The sequence below is a fragment of the Salvelinus alpinus genome, chromosome 1 (genome assembly GCF_045679555.1).
Source record: "Salvelinus alpinus chromosome 1, SLU_Salpinus.1, whole genome shotgun sequence".
NCBI classification, from domain to species: domain Eukaryota; kingdom Metazoa; phylum Chordata; class Actinopteri; order Salmoniformes; family Salmonidae; genus Salvelinus; species Salvelinus alpinus.
In genome coordinates, this window is record NC_092086.1 from 60,860,116 (window position 1) to 60,880,974 (window position 20,859).

Genomic DNA, 20,859 nt, shown 5'->3' on the forward strand with positions numbered 1-20,859 from the left:
TCTCTTCTATAAATGTTATATCCTTGTATTGCTACTGCTGTATCATGAATTATCTAATTGTGTCTCAGAAATGGCTAATATATGAATGTTATCTGATGTTAGCAAGTAATTGATTTCATGAACCTTATTTCTAAGGCTACATATATTAATATGGGCTATTTTCAGCCCTTTCCTGTGTACCTTATCAGAGTTGATCATAATATGGAAAAGAGCAAACAAAGCAAGAGAAAACATATACATTCAGCAGTGCATTAATCAGTTGGTGTGTGTGTGTGTGTGTGTGCGCTGGGCTGCGCGGTTGACACTCATTCACCCCTTCCAGGCTTTTGGGAGGGAGGGTGAACAATGAGCCTGTCATAGCAGATGTAAGCAATGTCCTCACACGCTCTGGCAGCTTTCATGGCTGGGATAAGTTCTTTCTTCTGGCTCACAGCTTCAGGATAGATGTTCAGGATAGATGATTTACGTTCCTCTGAAGTTATTGGCTCTTACCAGAACAGCTGCCTGGTCCTTGAACCTCAGGAACTTGACCATTATCGGCCTGGGCCTGTCACCTGGGCCGGTGGTGTGTTTTCCAGTCTTGTGGGCGTGCTCCACCTCAATCTTCCTGTGGTCCATCTTCAGTTTCTCCGAGATCATTTTCCTCACTTTGTCCTCAGACTCTGTCCAGGCCTCGTGGAGATTCTGCAATTCTGTCCACAACCATGTTCCGCCTTGATTGTCCCTCGAGATAATCTGATTTCTCTGTCATTGTTATCATGGATTCACATACAGAACTGATGTCCTCTCTCAATGATTGCTACGCCAAGCAGCTCCTCAGACCCGGCCTTGGTCGGCAGGATCACTGGACAGATAGTAGAGGTCCCAGCAACTGATGCCAAGTTGCTAATTAGCGAACATGAGATTTGAACTCACAACCTTTGGGTTGATAGACGTTCATATTATACAAAACACCCATGCATCCACCCCCCTAAATAACCATCTGTCTTATGTAACCATACCAAACGTAACATTATACAAATTTTGTTGTTACGGATTTACTTTTACTATGTTACGTTGTCTATGAGACCAGGCTGCAACTATAGGTAGCCTACACTGCGCTCATAAGGCTGTGCTGAGTGCGTTCCCTCCCAGTCCTCAGCTCAAAAAGCTTGTGATATTGTTTGTTTTTTAGGGACAAAAAATGTATCATGTTGTTTAGAATTATTGTTTTCAAGTTAGTTCAAATCTATGTTCTAGGCTGTACATTGCAGTGAATAGCCTATGCCATTTGAATAACCTCCCAAAAGCCTGCCTGATTGGGCAACCATTTGGGTCATTTATGGGGGTTTTCTCGACCGTTTAGCCCACAAGGTCCAGTCACATTATCAGGCCAGTAATATGGTGTATTTTGTCAGGATGTATAGGTACGGAAGTTGTATCCATAGTTTCCGCATTGGCTTCCGTGTTCTAAAAGTGTTAAATGTTGGTGGATATCACCGCCCACCGGGCAAAATGGCGTGAAAAGAGTGTCTCTGAAAATAAACCCATGAAGTAAGGAGATTTTGTATGGAGGTCAATGAGAATTTGCTCCACAAAAAAATATAATTGCTAATTTGCTACAGTATGTGAGGCTTATTTGATCGAATATAAGTTTCGTAATTGTTAGGTTGTTACAAATGATAGAAGCTGATGCACATTGCATTTGGGGAATTTTGAAAATATCGGAGTTGTGCCTCTTGTCATAGAGAGAGAGGAGTCATCATGAATATAGCCCATTTTGACATGGAGATTGCCACTGAGGGCTTCAAACATTTTAAAGTAGTCAACTGGGTGGGGATTCCTATGAGTTGGGAGCAAACAGCCAATGAAGTAAAATAACATTTACTATGCGTACACTGATACTAAACTGATATTAGATTATGTGAACCTGTTTTATTCTTCAGAAATTCACATCTAAGTGGCTTCTTTTATACTCTGAGACGTACGGGTAACTGACAAAATAAAGGAAACGCAAACATAATGTGTCTTTAATAGGGTGTTGGGCCACCAAGAGCCAGAACAGCTTCAATGCACATTGGCATAGATTCTACAAGTATTTCCATTATTTTGGCAGTTACCTGTACATGTAATTACTGGGGGAAATGAATGATATTGTATCTCATGGAGCTTTTCCTGCCGAGTTTGGATGGAAGTGATGAAAACAAAAATGGAAGTCACAGGGCATGGGGTAAAACAGCGTGCAGATTCCTACTGTACGTTCATTCTGATAATGTGCTCAAACCAAAATGGAACAAGGGGAGTGGAAATCAATACTAAGCAGGCATAGCAGTGCCCTGCAGTGGAGAGAAAGTAATGTTGCCATTAGAAAGAAGACGTCTGCAATACTTAATTGTCAGCATAATATTATACTGTCAGCAATCAGCATTCCTTTCCTTATATATGGGCTGTGAAAACAAGGGCAGCTTGGACTTTCACAATATTTAGACTACTAATGCATAAGGACTAGTAGAAGTATAATGTAAACAAGTTTGAGGATAAAAAAAATTATGAATCACTTGATAAGCAATTTTCTTTATTTTACATGTTACAGTGCTTAGGTCATGAATAGCATTTAAATTATAGTACTGTATTGACGTACTGTACTAAATAATACCATAATACAGGCAATGCCATATAAAAAATGATTTGCCCAAAAAATATCTGTAATTGTATACATTCTCTTTGCAAATTAAACCAAAACGTGAAAACATACCTAACTTAGCATAAATCAATGCCTTTGAATTCATTGTAGTACCTATGTTACGGGTGTCGTCCTCCTCTTCCTCGGAAGAGGAGAGGAGAGAAGGATCGGTGGACCAATATGCAGCGAGGTAATTAGACATAAATGATATTTATTGAAACACGAAGACGAAATACGAAAACACTTGGAAATTACAAAATAACAAACACGACGTAGACAGACCTAAACTACGAACTTACATGAAACGAAGAACACATGAACAGGAACGACCGAGACGAGACAGTACCGTGTGGTGCAACAAACACAGACACAGCGACAATCACCCACAAACAACCAGTGAGAACAACCTACCTTAATATGACTCTCAATTAGAGGAAAACGCAAAACACCTGCCTCTAATTAAGAGCCATACCAGGCAACCCAAAACCAACATAGAAACAGCAAACATAGACTGCCCACCCAAAACTCACGCCCTGACCATCACACACATACAAAACAACAGAAAACAGGTCAGGAACGTGACAACCTACCTTTTCACATGAACATTTGTCACTTTATTCTTTGCACACACTTCATCAATGAATAGTAAATTATATCAAAGCCGAGGATATTTCAACTTGCATACATTCTCAAATTCATGTTGAGAGAAAGGTGTCATGCGTTGCATATGTTGCAAAATTAATTATTATTAATTTTCTTAAATAGGAGAAAAAATCATTAGCGCTTGTTAGTTTTGGCTTTTCATACAGCAGCTTTGAAAAGAAACCATTGTTCTCTTACCAAATGTTTATCTATTTTCACATGGTTTTCCTATATATTCTTCACATATATATATATATTTACAATAATTTACAAAATATGACACTAGCTCAAGTTATTCTTTCTCCATTTTAACAAATTTGAATTCAGCGGAATTTCCTTCAAAGCAGTCTGTTTAAGACATCTGTCTTCATGCATTTTCATTTTTATATATTTTTTATAATAATTTACACAATATGACACTAGCTGAAGCTCACATTTCTCCATGTAAACAAATTTAAGTTCAGTGGAATTCTCCTCGGGTCAGTCTGTTTTTGAGTCTTATGCCAAATAATGACAGTATTTACCATGATGAAGACAATTTGGGTCATTGTTATACTAATTCAAACACTTCAATGTTTTCAGAATTGTATGCAAAGTCATATCACGTAAGAACAATTTATACCACCGAATATTACATTTACTGTACACTTTATGAATAGGAAGACATTTTCTATATTCTTCATCAATGCACATTTATAAGAATTCTTGCAGTACATTTGATAAAAGCTGTCACTTTCCTTATCCTAAGTAGCGAGTGTAAAGCAATAGCAAGCATGCACATGGGTAATATTGTGTCTATATCAACAGGGCAGGGTATCAGCAGTGAAACCTGGATGGTTGTAAGATTTAGTATTTGCTTAGGGATGTGTTGGACTACACCTGACCCTGGAACATTGGTAACCAACCCTGGTCCGCAAGAACTACTTGGATGTACAGGCTTTTGTTTCATGCCCTGCACTATAACACCTGATTGGCTAAACAACTGACCACCAAATGTAGTTAAATGCACTATTGTAGGGACTGAGCTGGAACAATAGTCTGCTCATCCTAGGAGCTCTCCAGGACCAGGGTTTGATGGTGACCATGGCCCTATATTATACTGATTATAAGTGCACACACTAGCACTAGTGGTCACTTGTGCCGGGAGCGCACTTGGAGGAGTGTGGGTGTCTGCTCCATGATCTGCACCAGCAGCTTGTCGATGTAATCCTCTAGGTCGCGCACCTGTGCCTTGATCTTCTTCAGCTCCGCCTCGTGTTTCTCCAGCATCGACGCCTGCTGGTCAGAGGCCACCTGCTGCTTCTCCATATCCATCTCCTGCTGCAGCAGAAGGGAAATCAGCTCCATGTTTGTCAGCTGCTCGTACTGGGCAGAGCTGTCTGCTAACGATTCCTGAGAAGACAAACACAATACTTTGAGAATACGTCATTCATTCATATCTTGAAGTAATCACTGATCTGGATCTGTGACATAGAATGGGGAAACACAGATTAACAAGAAGAGGGACCCAATTAATAAAATATATTGCTGTCAGGTAATAGAACATGACCAAAACCTTTTCCATAGAGTTTTGAACTGCCCAGTTATCCCAAAGTAGACAATAATGTTTCATTATGTGAATTCATGGACTTTTTATCCTTTACTATATTCAATGATTCATTTGTAATGTGTGGATACTGTTTCTATACTGAACAAATATAAACACAGCATGTAAAGTGTTGGTTCCATATTTAATGAGCTGAAATAAAATGTTCTATACGCACAAAAAGCTTATTTCACTCAAATGTTGTGCACAAATTTGTTTACACGATGTAAACGTTGTGAACAAAGTGCCCCATGGTGGCGGTGTTTTAAAAAAATATATTATTTATTTATTTCACCAGGTAGGCCAGTTGAGAACAAGTTCTCATTTACAACTGCGACCTGGCCAAGATAAAGCAAAGCAGTGCGACAAAAACAACAACAGTTACACATGGGAAGAACAAACGTACAGTCAATAATGGGTTATGGTATATGGGCAGGCATAAACTACGGACAACGAACACAATTGCATTTTATCAATGGCAATTTGAATGCACAGAGATCGTGCCATACATCTGCAGCCATCACCTCATGTTTCAGCATGATAATGCGTGGCCCCATATCACAAGGATCTGTAAACAATTCCTGGAAGTTGAAAATGTACTTTTCCATGGCCTGCATACTCACCAGGCATGTCACCCATTGGGATGCTCTGGATCGACGTGTACGACAGCGTGTTTCAGTTCCCGTCAATATCCAGAAACTTCGCACAGCCATTGAAAAGGAGTGGGACAACATTCCACAGGCTGCAATCAACAGCCTGATCAACTCTATGCAAAGGAGATGTGTCGCGCTGCATGAGGCAAATGGTGGTCACATCAGATACGGACTGTTTTTCTGATCCACGCCCCTACCTTGTTTTTTAAAGGTATCTGTGACCAACAGATGCATACAGTGGTTGCTCCACTAAAAGTTTAGCGATTATGCTGTGCGATTTAGACGTAATTTGTGGTTTAGTACGGTACCCGGCGTCACGACTTCATTACTCCAGACCAGCGCAAGGGGGAGTTTGAGCACTGATTATGCTTTTGGGTCCTACTGTGTCTCTAACTGATAATGAATGGGTGACATTAACCTAAATAGAAACTGATAATTGTGCATGACTTCAGTATTACTTACTAAAACCTAAAACTGATTGTTACACTAAGGTTTTTATTATTTTATTTTGTTAGGATTATTTTGCTCTTACTGTAGTGCTGTAGCCCACTGCTGTAGCCCACCAGTCACATTGTACAGTGCCTGAGTGGCGCAACGGTCTAAAACACTGCAAACTGTGTTGCTACAGATGCTGGTTCAATACCCGTGCCGGCCTCGACTGGGAGACCCATGTGATGACTGCAGGTTTTTGGTTTCTCTCCCTCTAAAAACATAAATAAATCATTCTAAATAACAAACTGGCTTTATTTACAAATGAGCAACAATGTCTCACCCCGTGTTCAAGAATGGCTTTTTTTCTCGCTCATTTTATGTTATTTGAAAATTAAATCACCTCCAAAATATTTTTTTTTAAACAAAGCAATTATTATTATACATTTTACATAAAAGCCCCTTGGATATTCTCACAGATATATTATTAACCCTGTTATTAGCAGGACAATTGGTCATGGTTCCCGAGTGGCGCACAATGGGATTGCCTTGCAGTTCTCCAGCTGTATCCACTGACTAGGGAAACATTCCCGCTGTTCTTAGTGCCAGTCTGCACGTTCAAACTAAAACAATAACTAATAATGGCATCTTTATGCTTTCATTAATAAAATAATGATAAAAACACTCTTTCAAAATGCCAACGTTTATTTAGTTATGGATCCATAACGAATATCCTCCAATCCTCTATATGTAATTATTGGCGGATAGTCACGTCATATTTTTCGATATACTGGTGGCCTACCGTAGGCGACATGAGTCTCACTAGTGTTGAGTAATGTGCTGCTAAAAGTGGTGTAGGTGTTATTTATTTAAAGAGCATATTGAAGTTAGAAACAATAGGATTTGAAGCATTAGCCTACAACTATTTTAGCACCGTTTCGCGCTGCTCTGAGACAAGCATGGGGACTGGTCTTGATAAATCAATGAGATTTTAATTTTCATTGAATCTCCATTTGGGTATTGCTTAGACTACAATTATGGTGTAGAAATGTTATGCTCTTAGTGTAACCTTTATTTAACTAGGCAAGTCAGTTAAGAACAAATTCTTATTTACAAGGACAGCCTACTCCTTCCTCCCCGTCGGGGAATTGAACCCCTTGGAAAAGAAACACCATAATATTAATCAAATTCATTTAGCAAAGTTTCCTAATATCAGTCCCATATACTATGTTCTTACAAAAAAAGTAGTTTTATAGCTAATCTTATGCTATTTTACACATTTTGCTATGAGGCTGAGAGAAAATGTTGTCGTTTTAGAGCTAATTTCCTGCTATTACACATTTTGCCATAAGGCTGAGAGAAATTCTTTAAAGCAAATATCCTGTAATAAAAAATAAATATCATGTTAATTATGTATTTGTTAAAAGTCCCAGGATTGAGACCAGGAAAACAGATCATATGTTTCCTGTAAAACAGGAGAAAATATGAGACAAGAGAAAGTTGGCTGGTTTCAGGAAAAGCTCTCTCATTAGTGTCAAGGGTCAATTATTTGGTGTATTACAATTGCTTTGAAGAATAATATAAATTCACAGTTGTCATTATCACAATATATTTATTATATTTTAAAAAAATGCATTCAGATACAGTTGAAGTCGGAAGTTTACATACAACAGCCAAATACATTGAAACTCAGTTTTTCACAATTCCTGACATTTAATCCGAGTACAAATTCTCTGTTTTAGGTCAGTTAGGATCACCACTTTATTTTAAGAATGTGAAATATCAGAATAATAGTAGAGAGAATGATTTATTTCAGCTTTCATTTCTTTCATCACATTCCCAGTGGGTCAGAAGTTTACATACACTCAATTAGTATTTGGTAGCATTAACTTTAAATTGTTTAACTTGGGTCAAACGTTTCGGGTAGCCTTCCACAAGCTTCCCACAATAAGTTGGGTGAATTTTGGCCCATTCCTCTTGACAGAAATTGTGTAACTGAATCAGGTTTGTAGGCCTCCTTGCTCGCACACGCTTTTTCAGTTCTGCCCACAAATGTTCTATAGGATTGAGGTCAGGGCTTTGTGATGGCCACTCCAATACTCTGACTTTGTTGTCCTTAAGCCATTTTGCCACAACTTTGGAAGTATGCTTGGGGTCATTGTCCATTTAGAAGACCCATTTGTGACCAAGCTTTAACTTCCTGACTGATGTCTTGAGATGTTGCTTCAATATATCCACATAATTGTCCTACCTCATGATGCCATCTATTTTGTGAAGTGCACCAGTCCCTCCTGCAGCAAAGCACCCCCACAACATGATGCTGCCACCACCGTGTTTCACGGTTGGAATCTTCGGCTTGCAAGCGTTCCCCTTTTTCCTCCAAACATAATGATGGTCATTATGGCCAAACAGTTCCATTTTTGTTTCATCAGATCAGAGGACATTTTTCCAAAAAGTATGATCTTTGTCCCCATGTGCAATTGCAAACCGTAGTCTGTTTTTTTATTGGTGATTTTGGACCAGTGAATTCTTCCTTGCTGAGCGGCCTTTCAGGTTATGTCGATATAGGACTCATTTTACTGTGGATATAGATACTTTTGTACCGGTTTCCTCCAGCATCTTCACAAGATCCTTTGCTGTTGTTCTGGGATTGATTTGCACTTTTCGCACAAAAGTACGTTCATCTCTAGGAGACAGAACACATCTCCTTCCTGAGCGGTATGATGGCTGCGCAGTACTATGGTGTTTATACTTGCGTACTATTGTTTGTACAGATGAACGTGGTACCTTCAGCCATTTAGAAATTGCTCTCAAGGATGAACCAGACTTGTGGAGGTCTACAATTTTTTCCTGAAGTCTTGACTGATTTCTTTTCATTTTCTCATGATGTCAAGCAAAGAGGCACTGAGTTTGAAGGTACACCTCCAATTGACTCAAATGATGTCAATTAACCTATCAGAAGCTTCTAAAGCCATGACATCATTTTCTGGAATTTTCCAAGCTGTTTAAAGGCACAGTCAACTTAGTGTATGTAAACTTCTAACCCACTGGAATTGTGATACAACTAATTATAAGTGAAATAATCTGTCTGGTAACAATTGTTGGAAAAATTACTTGTGTCATGCACAAAGTAGATGTCCTAACCAACTTGCCAAAACTATAGTTTGTTAACAAAACTATAGTTGTGGAGTGGTTGAAAAACGAGTTTTAATGACTCCAACCTAAGTGTATGTAAACTTCCTACTTCAACTGTACTTCATATCCTATGTTCAATTACATGAACAGTACATAAACTCAGCAAAAAAAGAAAAATCCTCTCACTGTCAACTGCATTTATTTTCAGCAAACTTAACATGTGTAAATATTTGTATGAACATAAGATTCAACAACTGAGACATAAACTGAACAAGTTCCACAGACATGTGACTAACAGAAATTTGATAATGTGTCCCTGAACAAAGGGGCGGTCAAAATCAAAATTAACAATCAGTATCTGGTGTGGCCACCAGCTGCATTAAGTACTGCAGTGCATCCCCTCCTCATGGACTGCACCATATTTTCCAGTTCTTGCTGGGAGATGTTACCCCACTCTTCCACCAAGGCACCTGCAAGTTCCCGGATGCTATTCAATTAATTAGTATCTGTACCAAAATATAGGCTATTCACTTACAAATAGTGCAAAAGTTATGCTATCTAGCATGTAAAACCATTGAATTGTATGTTTGTCCAACACATCACAACAGATTAACGACTATAATCATAAATGTAAACGAATGCTACACAATCGACCACAATGACCCCCACTAGCCTAGCCACAGCTAACAGTAAAATACATGAACCGCTAAGCATATTGACTGGAGTTTTGCCTTTCAAAATAAAAAGTGATTCAAACGGATACAAATATTGGATTCATGCCATATCTGGACTGCATAATGCTAAACAAGGTCGGAATGTTATACAGTGCATTCGGAAAGTATTCAGACCTCTAAATTTTTTCACATTTTGTTACGTTACAGCCTTATTCTCAAATGGATGAAATAGTTTCCCCCCCTCATCAGTCTACACACAATACCCCATAATGACAAAGCAAAAACAGGTTTGTAAAAAACTGAAATAACACATTTACATAAGTATTCACACCCTTTACTCAGTACTTTGTTGAAGCATCTTTGGCAGCGATTACAGCCTGAGTCTTATTTTGGGTATGATGCTAAAAGCTTGGCACACCTGTATTTGGAGAGTTTCTCCCATTCTTCTCTGCAGATCCTCTCAAGTTCTATCAGGTTGGATGGGGAGCGTCGCTGCACAGCTATTTTCAGGTCTCTACAGATATATTCAATCGTGTTCAAGTCCGGCCTCTGGCTTGGCCACTCAAGGACATTCAGAGACTTGTCCCGATGCCACTCCTGCGTTGTCTTGGCTGTGTGCTTAGGGCCGTTGTCCTGTTGGAAGGTGAACCTTCGCCCCAGTCTGAGGTCCTGCGCGCTCTGGAGCAGGTTTTCTTCAAGGATCTCTTTGTACTTTGCTCCGTTCATCTTTCCCTCAATCCTGACTAGTCTCCCAGTCCCTACCGCAGAAAAACATGCCCACAGCACGATGCGGCTACCAGCATTTAGGCCAAAGAGTTCAATCTTGGTTTCTCATGGTCTGAGAGTCCTTTAGGTTCCTTAAGGCAAACCAAGTGGGCTGTCATGTCCCTTTTACTGAGGAGTGGCTTCCGTCTAGCCACTCTACCATGAAGGCCTGATTGGTGGAGTGCTGCAGAGATGGGAGAACCTTCCAGAAGGACAGCCATCTCCACAGTGGAACATTGGTGCTCTGTCAGAGTGACCATCGGGTTCTTGGTCACCTCCCTGACCAAGGTCCTTCTCCCCAGATTGCTCAGCTCTAGGAAAACTCATAGTGGTTTCAAACTTCTTCCATTTAAGAATTATGGAGGCCTGTGTTCTTGGGGACCTTCAATGCTGCAGAAATATTTTGGTACCCTTTCCAGATCTGTCCCTCGACACAATCCTGTCTCGCTCTACGGACAATTCCTTCGACCTCATGGCTTGGTTTTTGCTCTGACATGCACTGTCAACTGTGGGACCTTATATAGACAGGTGTGTGCCTTTCCAAATCATGTCCAATCAATTTAATTTACCACAGGGGAGCGCAATCAAGTTGTAGAAACATCTCTAGGATGATCAATGGAAACAGGATGCACCAATTTCGAGTCTCATAGCAAAGAGTCTGTATACTTATGTAAATAAGGTATTTCTGTTTTTTATTTTTAAATATACCAAAAAATCTAAAAACCTGTTTTCACTTCGTCATTATGGGGTATTGTATGTAGATTGAGGATTATTTGTATTTATTTAATCCATTTTAGAATAAGGCTGTAACGTAACAAAATGTGGAAAAAGTCAAGGAAGGGGTCTGAATTCCTTCTGAATGCACTGTATAAATTCCACAAAATACAATAATTTGTTAATTTGAAACAAAAAAATGGAAAATCGCTCTGTGGCTGTTTTAGTGTTGCTAATACAAGCCTTGTGCGGGTGTGTGCTACGCCAGTTACCAAGACGTTGTGAGTTCAAATTGCAAGTGAGGTTGACTCCAAAGTAGAGGTCGACCGATTAATCGGAATGGCCGATTAATTAGGGCCGATTTTCAAGTTTTCATAACAATAGGTAATCGTCATTTTTGGACGCAGATTATGACTGATTATATTGCAATCCATGAGGAGACTGCTTGGCATCATTAGGATATTTCCCAGCATGCTCTATTGCAGTTAGATTTTTTAAATTGTTTCTGTCAATATCTGTGTTTTTGCATGTACATTGATTGACAGTGGCGTACCACAGTTTCACTGGCCCCGTGGTCTCAGCAAGGTATACTGTAGGTGTGAGCAAGGTATAGCTAATCTCATACTTTTCTTTTTGCCATGAGGCTGAGAGAAAATGTTGCGGTTTTGAAGCAAATTTCCTCCAATTCTACACATATTACCATGGGGCAGAGAGGAAAATGTGCAGTTTTAAAGCTAATCTCATGCTATTCTACACATTTTCCCATGACGCTGAGAGAAAAGACCCCCATGGGCCCCCCGGCCTGCGGGGTATGTGGTACGCCAGTGTTGATAAATAACATACATTTTTATAAACTTATCCAATCTGTTAGTTGGATTTATTGCACCCGTTACTGAAATGGTTGTTCCAGTTTAGATGGTTTAGGTACTTTCATTCATTCATTTTTCTAATCCTGCAAGTCATTCTGAATGCAGATTGTGGGAATCCACTCTGGCTGAATTCCAATAGGATTTAAACATCAGTTTGGAAGCCAACATAATGGAACTTGATGCTGATTTTGCTTTAGCTTATGCTGGTCACCAGTGTCCAAAACATAGCAAAGGCTGGTCATCATGAAAAACACAGTGAAGGCTAGTCACCAGCAATACAGAAAATGCCAATCACCATAAAAACACAACTTAGGCTGGTCTGCCAGCATAACCAGCCCAGACCATTCTGGTCAGACCAACTTGACCAGCTAGAGCATGCTGGTCTGCCAGAAGAACCAGCTAGACCATGCTGGTCTGCCAGAAGAACCAGCTAGACCATGCTGGTCTGCCAGAAGAACCAGCTAGACCATGCTGGTCAGACCAGATTGACTAGCATCATACCAGCACTGACCACCATAAACCAGCATAGACCAGCTTGAAATTTATGCTGGTCTATGCTGTTTTTTTCTGCAGTGATAGTTTGGCTGCGTTTAGATAGACAGCCCAATTCTGCTATTTTCCCCACTAATTGGTATTTTGACCAATCAGATCCGCTCTGAAAAAGAGCTGACGTGAAAAGATCTAGATGTGATTGGTCAAAAGACCAGTCAGTGGAAAAAATATCAGAATTGGGCTGCCCGTCTAAACACAGAGTTTGTGGCCTTTTTAATACCTCAATCTTCTTCTCAGTCTCAGCCACGGCCAGTGTCTGCTGGGCAGAGCGGCCTGGATGGATGGAAGACTTGAGCTTCTCCAGAACTGACCGGCCCTCTTTCTTCTCCCCCTGACTGGCTGTGGTGGTCAAGGGCTTCACTGGGTGGGGGCTGCAGAGGAAACATCACATACATCACATACATATACTTTTTCACATGAAAATCAGTACAGTACAATATGAGGCCCTGGCATCGTATGTGGGAATATTCATAACAATGCTCTCTGGCTTGGGTATAGAATTTTCAGTATATAAGGCAGACCTCAAATCAGTTCTCTACATGATAACAACATGTGTTTAGCATCAGGTTTCAGCAAGAGAGCGTAAAAAGAGCTCATGTTGTCTGATTTGTGTATATCACAGAGCAGGTATGCCGTATCAGTAATGACAGGCTCCAGAGTGAAGTTTACCCCTAGGTACAGATCTAGGAACAGCTTCCCCTCCCCCAATCCTAACCTTAACCATTAGTGTGGGAAATCAGCGTATAGAGGCAACTTCACCCTACACCTAATGAGAGAGTGAAGGAAGGCACTTCCATTTTGCTTTAATTTACAGATGGTCAGAATGGCAGCACAGAGAGCTAAAGCAGTTGTTTAATCAAGGTTAGGCTGAGATTCTCATTATGATGACTTTGATTGTGGTTGCAGACTCCTTGATGTGATAGGACAGTCAGCAACACAAATGTATGACACATTAATGAACAACACAGAAGTGAGATGAGCAACATAAAAGATTAAGCAATTCACAAAACAATGCACTGTCGCAACCAATGGGTTTGCATGGGCAGGTGGTACTGGCAGGGGAGATATACTGATTAATTTAGAGAACCCCTCTTAATTAAGGAAGCTACTTGAATAGATTAAATCAAAGGGACCAAATTAATGTCTTTTGTTTGGAAAAATGAGAATACAGTCTAACAATATGTCGATTTTCAAGTTATGCCAGCAGGTGAGCTATGTCTAACTATTTCATCCCATTGTTGACTACAACCTGGCAACCCAAATTGGTAACTCAAACTGGCAACCCAACCTGGTATTTGTATTTTCTCAAGAGGAGTTTGAGTGGGTACACTCTGCAGCGCTTAAGTGTGAGGAGAAGTCTCACCTGCTCTCCTGTCGGGGCAGGCTGCTAGCTGGCTGTGTCTCCTCAGGCAAAAGTGTGTGCCGTGCATCGACCAAGGGCTGGGCAGTGGTGTAGGAGGAAGAGGAGGAGAAGGAGGAAGAGGAGGAGAAGGAGGAAGAGGTGTAGGGGGCCACAGCCAAGGTGGCACTGGCTCCGGTACTGGGCCTCACGGTCGGGGGGTGATGTATGGAGGAGGGGACAGGGGTGGGGGGCAGCTTAGCCTGGCCATTAGTTTCAGTTGCCAGGGAGGGGGTAGCAGAGGAGGGGATGGAAGCACAGGGGTTGGAAGCATGCACTGTGATGCCAGGCCTTAACCTGGCACTCATGGGGCTTCTCACGTTCGGGGCTACTTTGGCGTGGAGGTCTTCAAAGCTGATCGTCCCAGCATATTTGGACGAGGAATGTTCCGTTAAGCAGTTTCCTTTTGGAATTGACTGAGTGGAACTATTTGTGTTTATTTTTTGCAAGGACACAAATAATGTAGCTACATTGAGCGCTGTCTCTCTATTCGGTGACAAAGGTGAGGAAAAAGGAGATTTGGTGGGTTGATATGAGAACGGTCCTTCAATGCTCTCTGAGATTATTTGTCCAGGAGACGGTGATCGGTGAAGAGGGCTCTCACCTAATCCTTTGCCAGGGCTATTTGCACCACTGTTGCCGTGGAGCTCTCGTATCATTCCCTTGAGACTTCTGTGAGAACTAGTGCCCCTTGGTGAAGACTCATTGACAGGATTGGTTTGTTTGGCCAGAGGCTGACTCACTTCCTGTTTATTGCGTACAACTTCCTGTTGCATTTCCATCTGGTGCGAAACTGGAAAAGATCTAACATGACATGAAGGGTCTAGTTTTGAACGGTCTATCTTTGATTTTGTCATGTTGCCATTTCTATCCATTGGAGATTGAGTGTCTTTTAATTCTACAGTCTCTCTCTCTATGTTAAGACTGTCAGGCGTAAAAATGCTAATGCTCTTCATATCGCTTGCAGAATCTCTGCGTGATGTATTCAATTCACAACCTCCATCTTGACAATTGTCTTGACAAAGCGAGGAGACTTCTGGTAAATTCACTTTTACAGCAGAGTTGACGTCTATTGTACTAGTCTTCTGAAAAATTAACATATCTTCTGCATATAGCATCATCTGCTCATGAGATAATGCTATGGGAGTATCTTGTGGAGTTTGAGGAAAAATGCCACCTAAACTTTTGAGGGTATGCACTGTCATCATGTCAGATGGAGATGGGGAAGCATCAGAAGCAGAGTCAATAAAACAAAAATCTGAGTTACTTTTGTTTTTATTAAGATCTTCTAAGGTTAGCGGAGGTGATTCATAATTGTTGTTTCTGGACTTGGGCTTATCTGGGTGAATTGAGAACGAGTCCGTTGTTGGGTCTGGTGTAGTTGAAGCAATGTCCAGCGTCTTAAGACCTGATTTAGAGTGTTTTGGGGAAGACTTATTCAGTAGATCGGCTACAGTCATTTCACTATTAAGAAGCATTACTGGCAGAGGTAAGTCTTTGAGTTCAGAATGTGAAGTGTTCTTTACAATAGCATATTTTCTTACAGTGGGACTGGCGTCCGTTGTATCCTCTGAGGCCAACGATATTATTGAATCTGTTGCATCTGGCCATAAGTCCTGCTCAGTAAATCTAATTTTATCATCTTCATCTCGTAATGGTTCATAGTCAAACTTCTTGAACTCATCTTCAGACTTGAATGGAGATGGAGACTCTGGAGACATGTTGGCATAATGTTGTGAGTGTACGGTATGAAAGTCCAACAGGTCACTGCTGACAAGGTCTTTGCCTGGGCTTGGGTACAGGTGGGGACTTGGTGTGTGTCTCTTGTGCCCCCATTCTCTTGTGTGCTGTAGGGAAGCTGCGCCTGTTTGTGACAGGAGACAGGCCTCTTTCTGCACAGCCAGTTCCTGACCCCTGTGCAACCAGCTGTCAGAGGGTCTCTCGTTCACCAGAGTCCGTATTATGGGCCTCCGTGGAGGCAATGGTGGAGGCTCTTCTTCTTCACTCATCCTCATCTCCTCAATGGGTGGAATAGTGTAACTCTCATATGGAGGAGTGCTTCTTACTTGGGCTTGCCTTGAGGTTGCTATTGAAGGGTGATTGGTAGCAGAGCCCTTTGGTGAATTCAGCCTGCTGGAGGCAAAGGCGTCAAAGGACTCATCCCATTCTCCTCCCCCACTCTCTGATATGGAGCGAGACGTAAACGGATTGGGGGGGCTAGCCGTCGCTGCTGTCGGAAGTAAGGCAGGGAGGGACGTCTGCCTGGCTACAGGCCTGGGCCGGTCTCGCCATATGGCGGCCATTTCAATTTGCACGACGGGATCGTGGGTGGGACTGGGGACGCAAGGCAAAGCTGTGGAATGACAGAGGGGTGTGACGGGGGAGCAGGTAGCAAGGGGGGGGGACCTCTGGCCCTCTTCTGCAATGAGGTCCTCAAAAAAGGGGTTACACTGCATACGCGGGAGGAAGGGGTTGAAGGGAGAGATGGGGTCAGGGGTCAGAGAGGGAGTGAAGGGGTTAGTTGGATGGGCACTGTCGGGCGAGGCATGGCCAGTGAAAGAAGCAGAGGGAGACGAGCACTGGAGGGGAATGGGGGAGCGAGGGGGGAGAGGAGGAGGGGTGTCTGATTCGCTTTCTACCTTAGGAGAAACTTCCAGCCTGTGGAGGGAAGGCACAAGCAGTCCGCTTTGTTAATTCTGTGCCAGCTGGCCCATTAAAAATATGGGTTCCATTTGTCTAACACAAAGAGAAAAAGGCAAACCAGCCAACTACTGTCTATTCGAGGACTATCTTGTGAATATGCCAAAAATTTAAACAATAATGGGTTATGGAAAACAGCAACAAGAGTTTACTACAAAAAGCAAAACTGCATTTAGCAAATTACTGAAGCAAGGTGAAGAGCAAGATGTACTGAGTTTGGTATTTCAGGAATTACTGTCAGATTAGAGACAGTAATACTGCAGAATGATCTAATAGCAAGAACAGGTGATTAGTGTACTGAGCCAGTATTCGTAAAGAGAGTAGGAGTGCTGATCTAGGACCAGTTTTGCCTTTTAGATCATAATGAATGAGGTTACATGGGGTGGGGGGTCAGCACTGCTTTTCCGAGACATTATGAATACTGAACCAGATGATTAGTGCACATCTAGATCAATGTTCCACAACATACCAAACCTAAGTTCAGGTAGATCCTCTGGCATTAGTACTTGAGAACCCCAAGCAATTTTAAGAGTGAAATATACATATGCCAAAATGTCCTTTCCAACTCCAGTCACATAGACTCTTTGAGTCTTTGCTTTTCTTATGATTGGAAGTACAGTACATTTTATACAAATGGCCTAGATGTCAACTATTATGCTGTGTTATGAGGACAGTATGAACATCAAATGATGGCCTATATGAGATTGCTGTAAAATGGTGGATGAACTTGCCACATTTCCGTTTTAAAGGAACAGGGGGCAGCATAGACACTGAAAACAAGGAAATCAAAACCTTCCAAGATGTAGATGTCTATTGTGTGCTTTCGATGGAAGGCAAAACTGTATGAAGCTCTGGAGAGTGGAGACACAGAGCTGAAATGACCCTCCACTCACCTTGGCTTGTTCTGGGAGTCACTGGAGCCAAACCAGCCTCGCAGTCTCCCCTCAGGGGGAGGAGAACCCTGGCTCAGCTCGGGCTTGGCAGGTAGAGAATCACTCCTCCCTCCGGAGAATAACGTTTTTCTGAGCTTCTTCCCTTTGTCTGCTGAGTCCACCGTGGTAGTAGAAGACAGCATCGGGGCTGCTGCCTGCACCGGCCGACCCCCCACCCGAGCACTTTGAAACTGGGAGACTGGAGGTTCGGCCTCCTTCTCCTCATCCTTCTCGTCCTTCTTTACCTTGTCGAAGGACCAGCGCCGGCCCTCGCCTGCGGAACCCTTGTCCTCGCTCCGCTTTGTGAGGTTCTGCAGCGAACGAGAGAGAGGGGAGCACTTCTCGAGCAGGACCAGCTTGGATGGAAGGGTGCTTGAGCCCTTGGGACCCACCGGTTCAGATCCATAGACGTGGCTTCCATTGATGCACAGAGAGGATTGGGAGAGAGCCATACCTTGACCCTTGAGGGACTCCACAGCAGGACAGGGCCGGGGAATGGCAGTCGTGGTGATCCTACTCGCCTCGTCGCTGAAGGCTCGCTTGTGGGTCAGTATCTTTGGGGAAGACTGTGTGGTGGTAAGCACTGTTTGGAGGGGGAAAAAGTATAATAATAACCTCTATTCCAAAACAATTCCTTAAAATGCATAAGCATCCCATGTCCTTGAGATATAGTAAATGCTTTTTCCATGTCTGTTAAACATTTTGTCAGCATATCATCTAAATACAGTTTGTGAATTACTGTGCATATTACAGACATTTAGGGCAATTTCAAAAGAAAATGAAACCCTTGGACAAAAATAGAGCAAATCTTTTATCTAAAACACAGAGGAAATCTGCAGGCTTACCTTTTTTAGCTAGGTCTGTATCTCCATGGTGGGTGTCTTTGACCTTGCTGCTGTAGATGGGGGAGCTGGGGGGGTCCACCAGGAGGCCTAGACCCAGAGAAGGGGGGCAGTGGCTCTCACTGGTCGTGGATGATACGCTGCTTTCTGAGGCCAGCGACGAACACGACCTCGTGTCAGAGGACCTCCGCAGCTTTCCCTTACCCAGGAAAAAATCCTTCACCTTGCTCCGCTTCTCCTCGGCTACCTCTACCTCCCCGGGGTCCTCTCCCCCTCTCCCTCCGCCCCCCTCCCCGAATGGCTGCCCCAGGGAACTCGACAGGGCGGCGAAGCGTCCCGGCACAATAGCCGAGGAGGACTCCACGTCGCCCCTCTTCCTCCCTGTCACGCGGTCCTTGAGTTTGCCGAAAGTAGAGCGCGGCTTGTCCTTCATGGTAAGGTCGAACATGCTGGCCGTCATGTTGTTGCGCGTGAACTGGACCGTTACCTGTATCTCGCCACGCTCCTTCTCCTTCCGGCTGGCCTTGGAGTTGAGTTTGAGCCATCTGGAGCCACAGAGAGAGAAGACTGTCAGGGGTCAAACATCCCCAGCGCTCCACACATGCATACCTGTGACCAACATTATTTTACATAAAGGTCTATAAAAGAATGCATATGGCCTCCCATTTGTTTCATCTAGCGTAAACACCATTCAATGCATACTTTCACTGTTATGGGATACATTTAAACACAATGTAAACAGACCGAAAGTGACATGATTTAACTGACCACATTGGAGACAAACAAAACAGAAAACACCACTGAAACAAAACATTCACTGTTCTGCCTGGCAGCCAGTAGCATATTGCGTAATGTGGCAGTAGCCAATTCAAAGAGGGGAGGGTGTTACATTTTTTATTTGACCATCGTGTTTCTCCAAGTTTGATAACAAACTGTTTCTTTAGCATCCGGGAACTAATTCCACATTCCTGGGGTTCCTCCCACCCACCACTCCTGTTGTCTGTGACGTGCTGATGGGTCCACCTCGGAAATCCTTTCCTTTCACAAAGTCCTTCTGAGAGGACTTGAAACCATGTATTCTGGAGCCAAAACAACACTGCTACTCAATTGGAGTTTCACTGCATACAGAGAGCTGGAAGAACAGTGGTCACACAATTAAAGCCAGATGTGTGGTGTTGCTTTTCTCTACTACTATACTCAGAGCTGTTGACTATGGACATTGTTTGCATACTACCGAAATTCCCCTTTGAATATCTCCACCTGTTACCTCTACTGTAACTTCTGCTACGTGTCTCAGAATGTGGCAGATGTTGGGAGCATGCAGAGCAGTCTGAAGGGCAGATGTTTCAGGTGCAAGAGATGTTTCAGGTACAAGTGCAAGAGAAATTATAAACATCGAAACCCTATAATAACATACTGGATATCGTATGGGACTGACAGTGGCTAAAATGCACATGGAAACCACGCCCTCTTCTCAGGTGTTTTGTGTCTCCTTATTCTGTTTTCCAGGACTGACAGCACAGACACTGTTGTATTTGCCTCCTTCGGCTCCTACCCATTGACCCACCCTGTATTCAAGAGCATGTTGCATCACAACCGATGGCGGGCACAAGACAAAAACCTCAGTGTACAAAACATTGAGGACACCTGCTCTTTCCATGACATACACTGACCAGGCGAAAGCTATGATCCCTTATTGATGTCACTTGTTAAATCCACTTTAATCAGTGTAGATGAAGGGAAGGAGACTGGTTAAAGAAGGATTTTTAAGCCTTGAGACAATTGCGACGTGTATTGTGTATGTGTGCCATTCAGAGGGTGAATGGGCAAGACAAAAGATTTAAGTGCCTTTTGAAGGGGGTATGGTAGTAGGCTAGTTGCCAGGCGCACCGGTTTGTGTCAAGAACTGCAATGCTGCTGGGGTTTTCACGCTAAACAGTTTCCTGTGTGTATTCAAGATTGGTCCACCACCCAAAGGACATCCAGCCAACTTGACACAACTGTGGGAATCATTGGATTCAACAAAGCATTCCTAGTTGATCACCAAACATTTCTGTAAAAAAAACAACGATATAGCCTTATGTTCCTACTTTTTTTTAAATGTTATTTGTCTCGGTAGGTGCACCCGATGAGCGCCGGGTAGGCAAACTGTTGCCATTTTGAACCATTTCACGTCTGAAGGTACAAACTCTGCCTTCCCGACGGGCCCAGAGAGCAAATCAAGTGCACTATAGGCCTACCGCTGGCTCAGATCAGTGGAGGCTGCTGAGGGGAGGACGACTCATAATAATGGCTGGAACAGAGCA

At 42.6% G+C, this 20,859-nt stretch overlaps 1 protein-coding gene across 3 annotated transcripts in view; it reads right to left on the reverse strand.

The window, feature by feature from the left end:
* Nucleotides 1-2,537: 2,537 nt before the first annotated feature.
* Nucleotides 2,538-20,859, reverse strand: part of LOC139582605 (rab11 family-interacting protein 1-like) — a 33,575-nt gene continuing 15,253 nt past the window's right edge. Inside the window, exons 2-7 of one of the 3 annotated variants that reach the window (XR_011676385.1) lie at nt 18,557-19,098; nt 17,673-18,294; nt 14,044-16,737; nt 12,901-13,051; nt 3,249-4,696; nt 2,538-2,776 (exon numbers count right to left, since the gene is read on the reverse strand). Coding sequence is in view for 1 of the 3 variants with exons in the window: in XM_071412753.1 (XP_071268854.1) it covers nt 4,436-4,696; nt 12,901-13,051; nt 14,044-16,737; nt 17,673-18,294; nt 18,557-19,098 (4,270 nt within the window). In the remaining 2 variants the exon portion in view is untranslated. Of the gene's footprint in view, nt 4,697-12,900; nt 13,052-14,043; nt 16,738-17,672; nt 18,295-18,556; nt 19,099-20,859 lie in introns of all 3 variants that reach the window. The other 2 variants (XR_011676387.1, XM_071412753.1) reach the window with 2 other exon arrangements.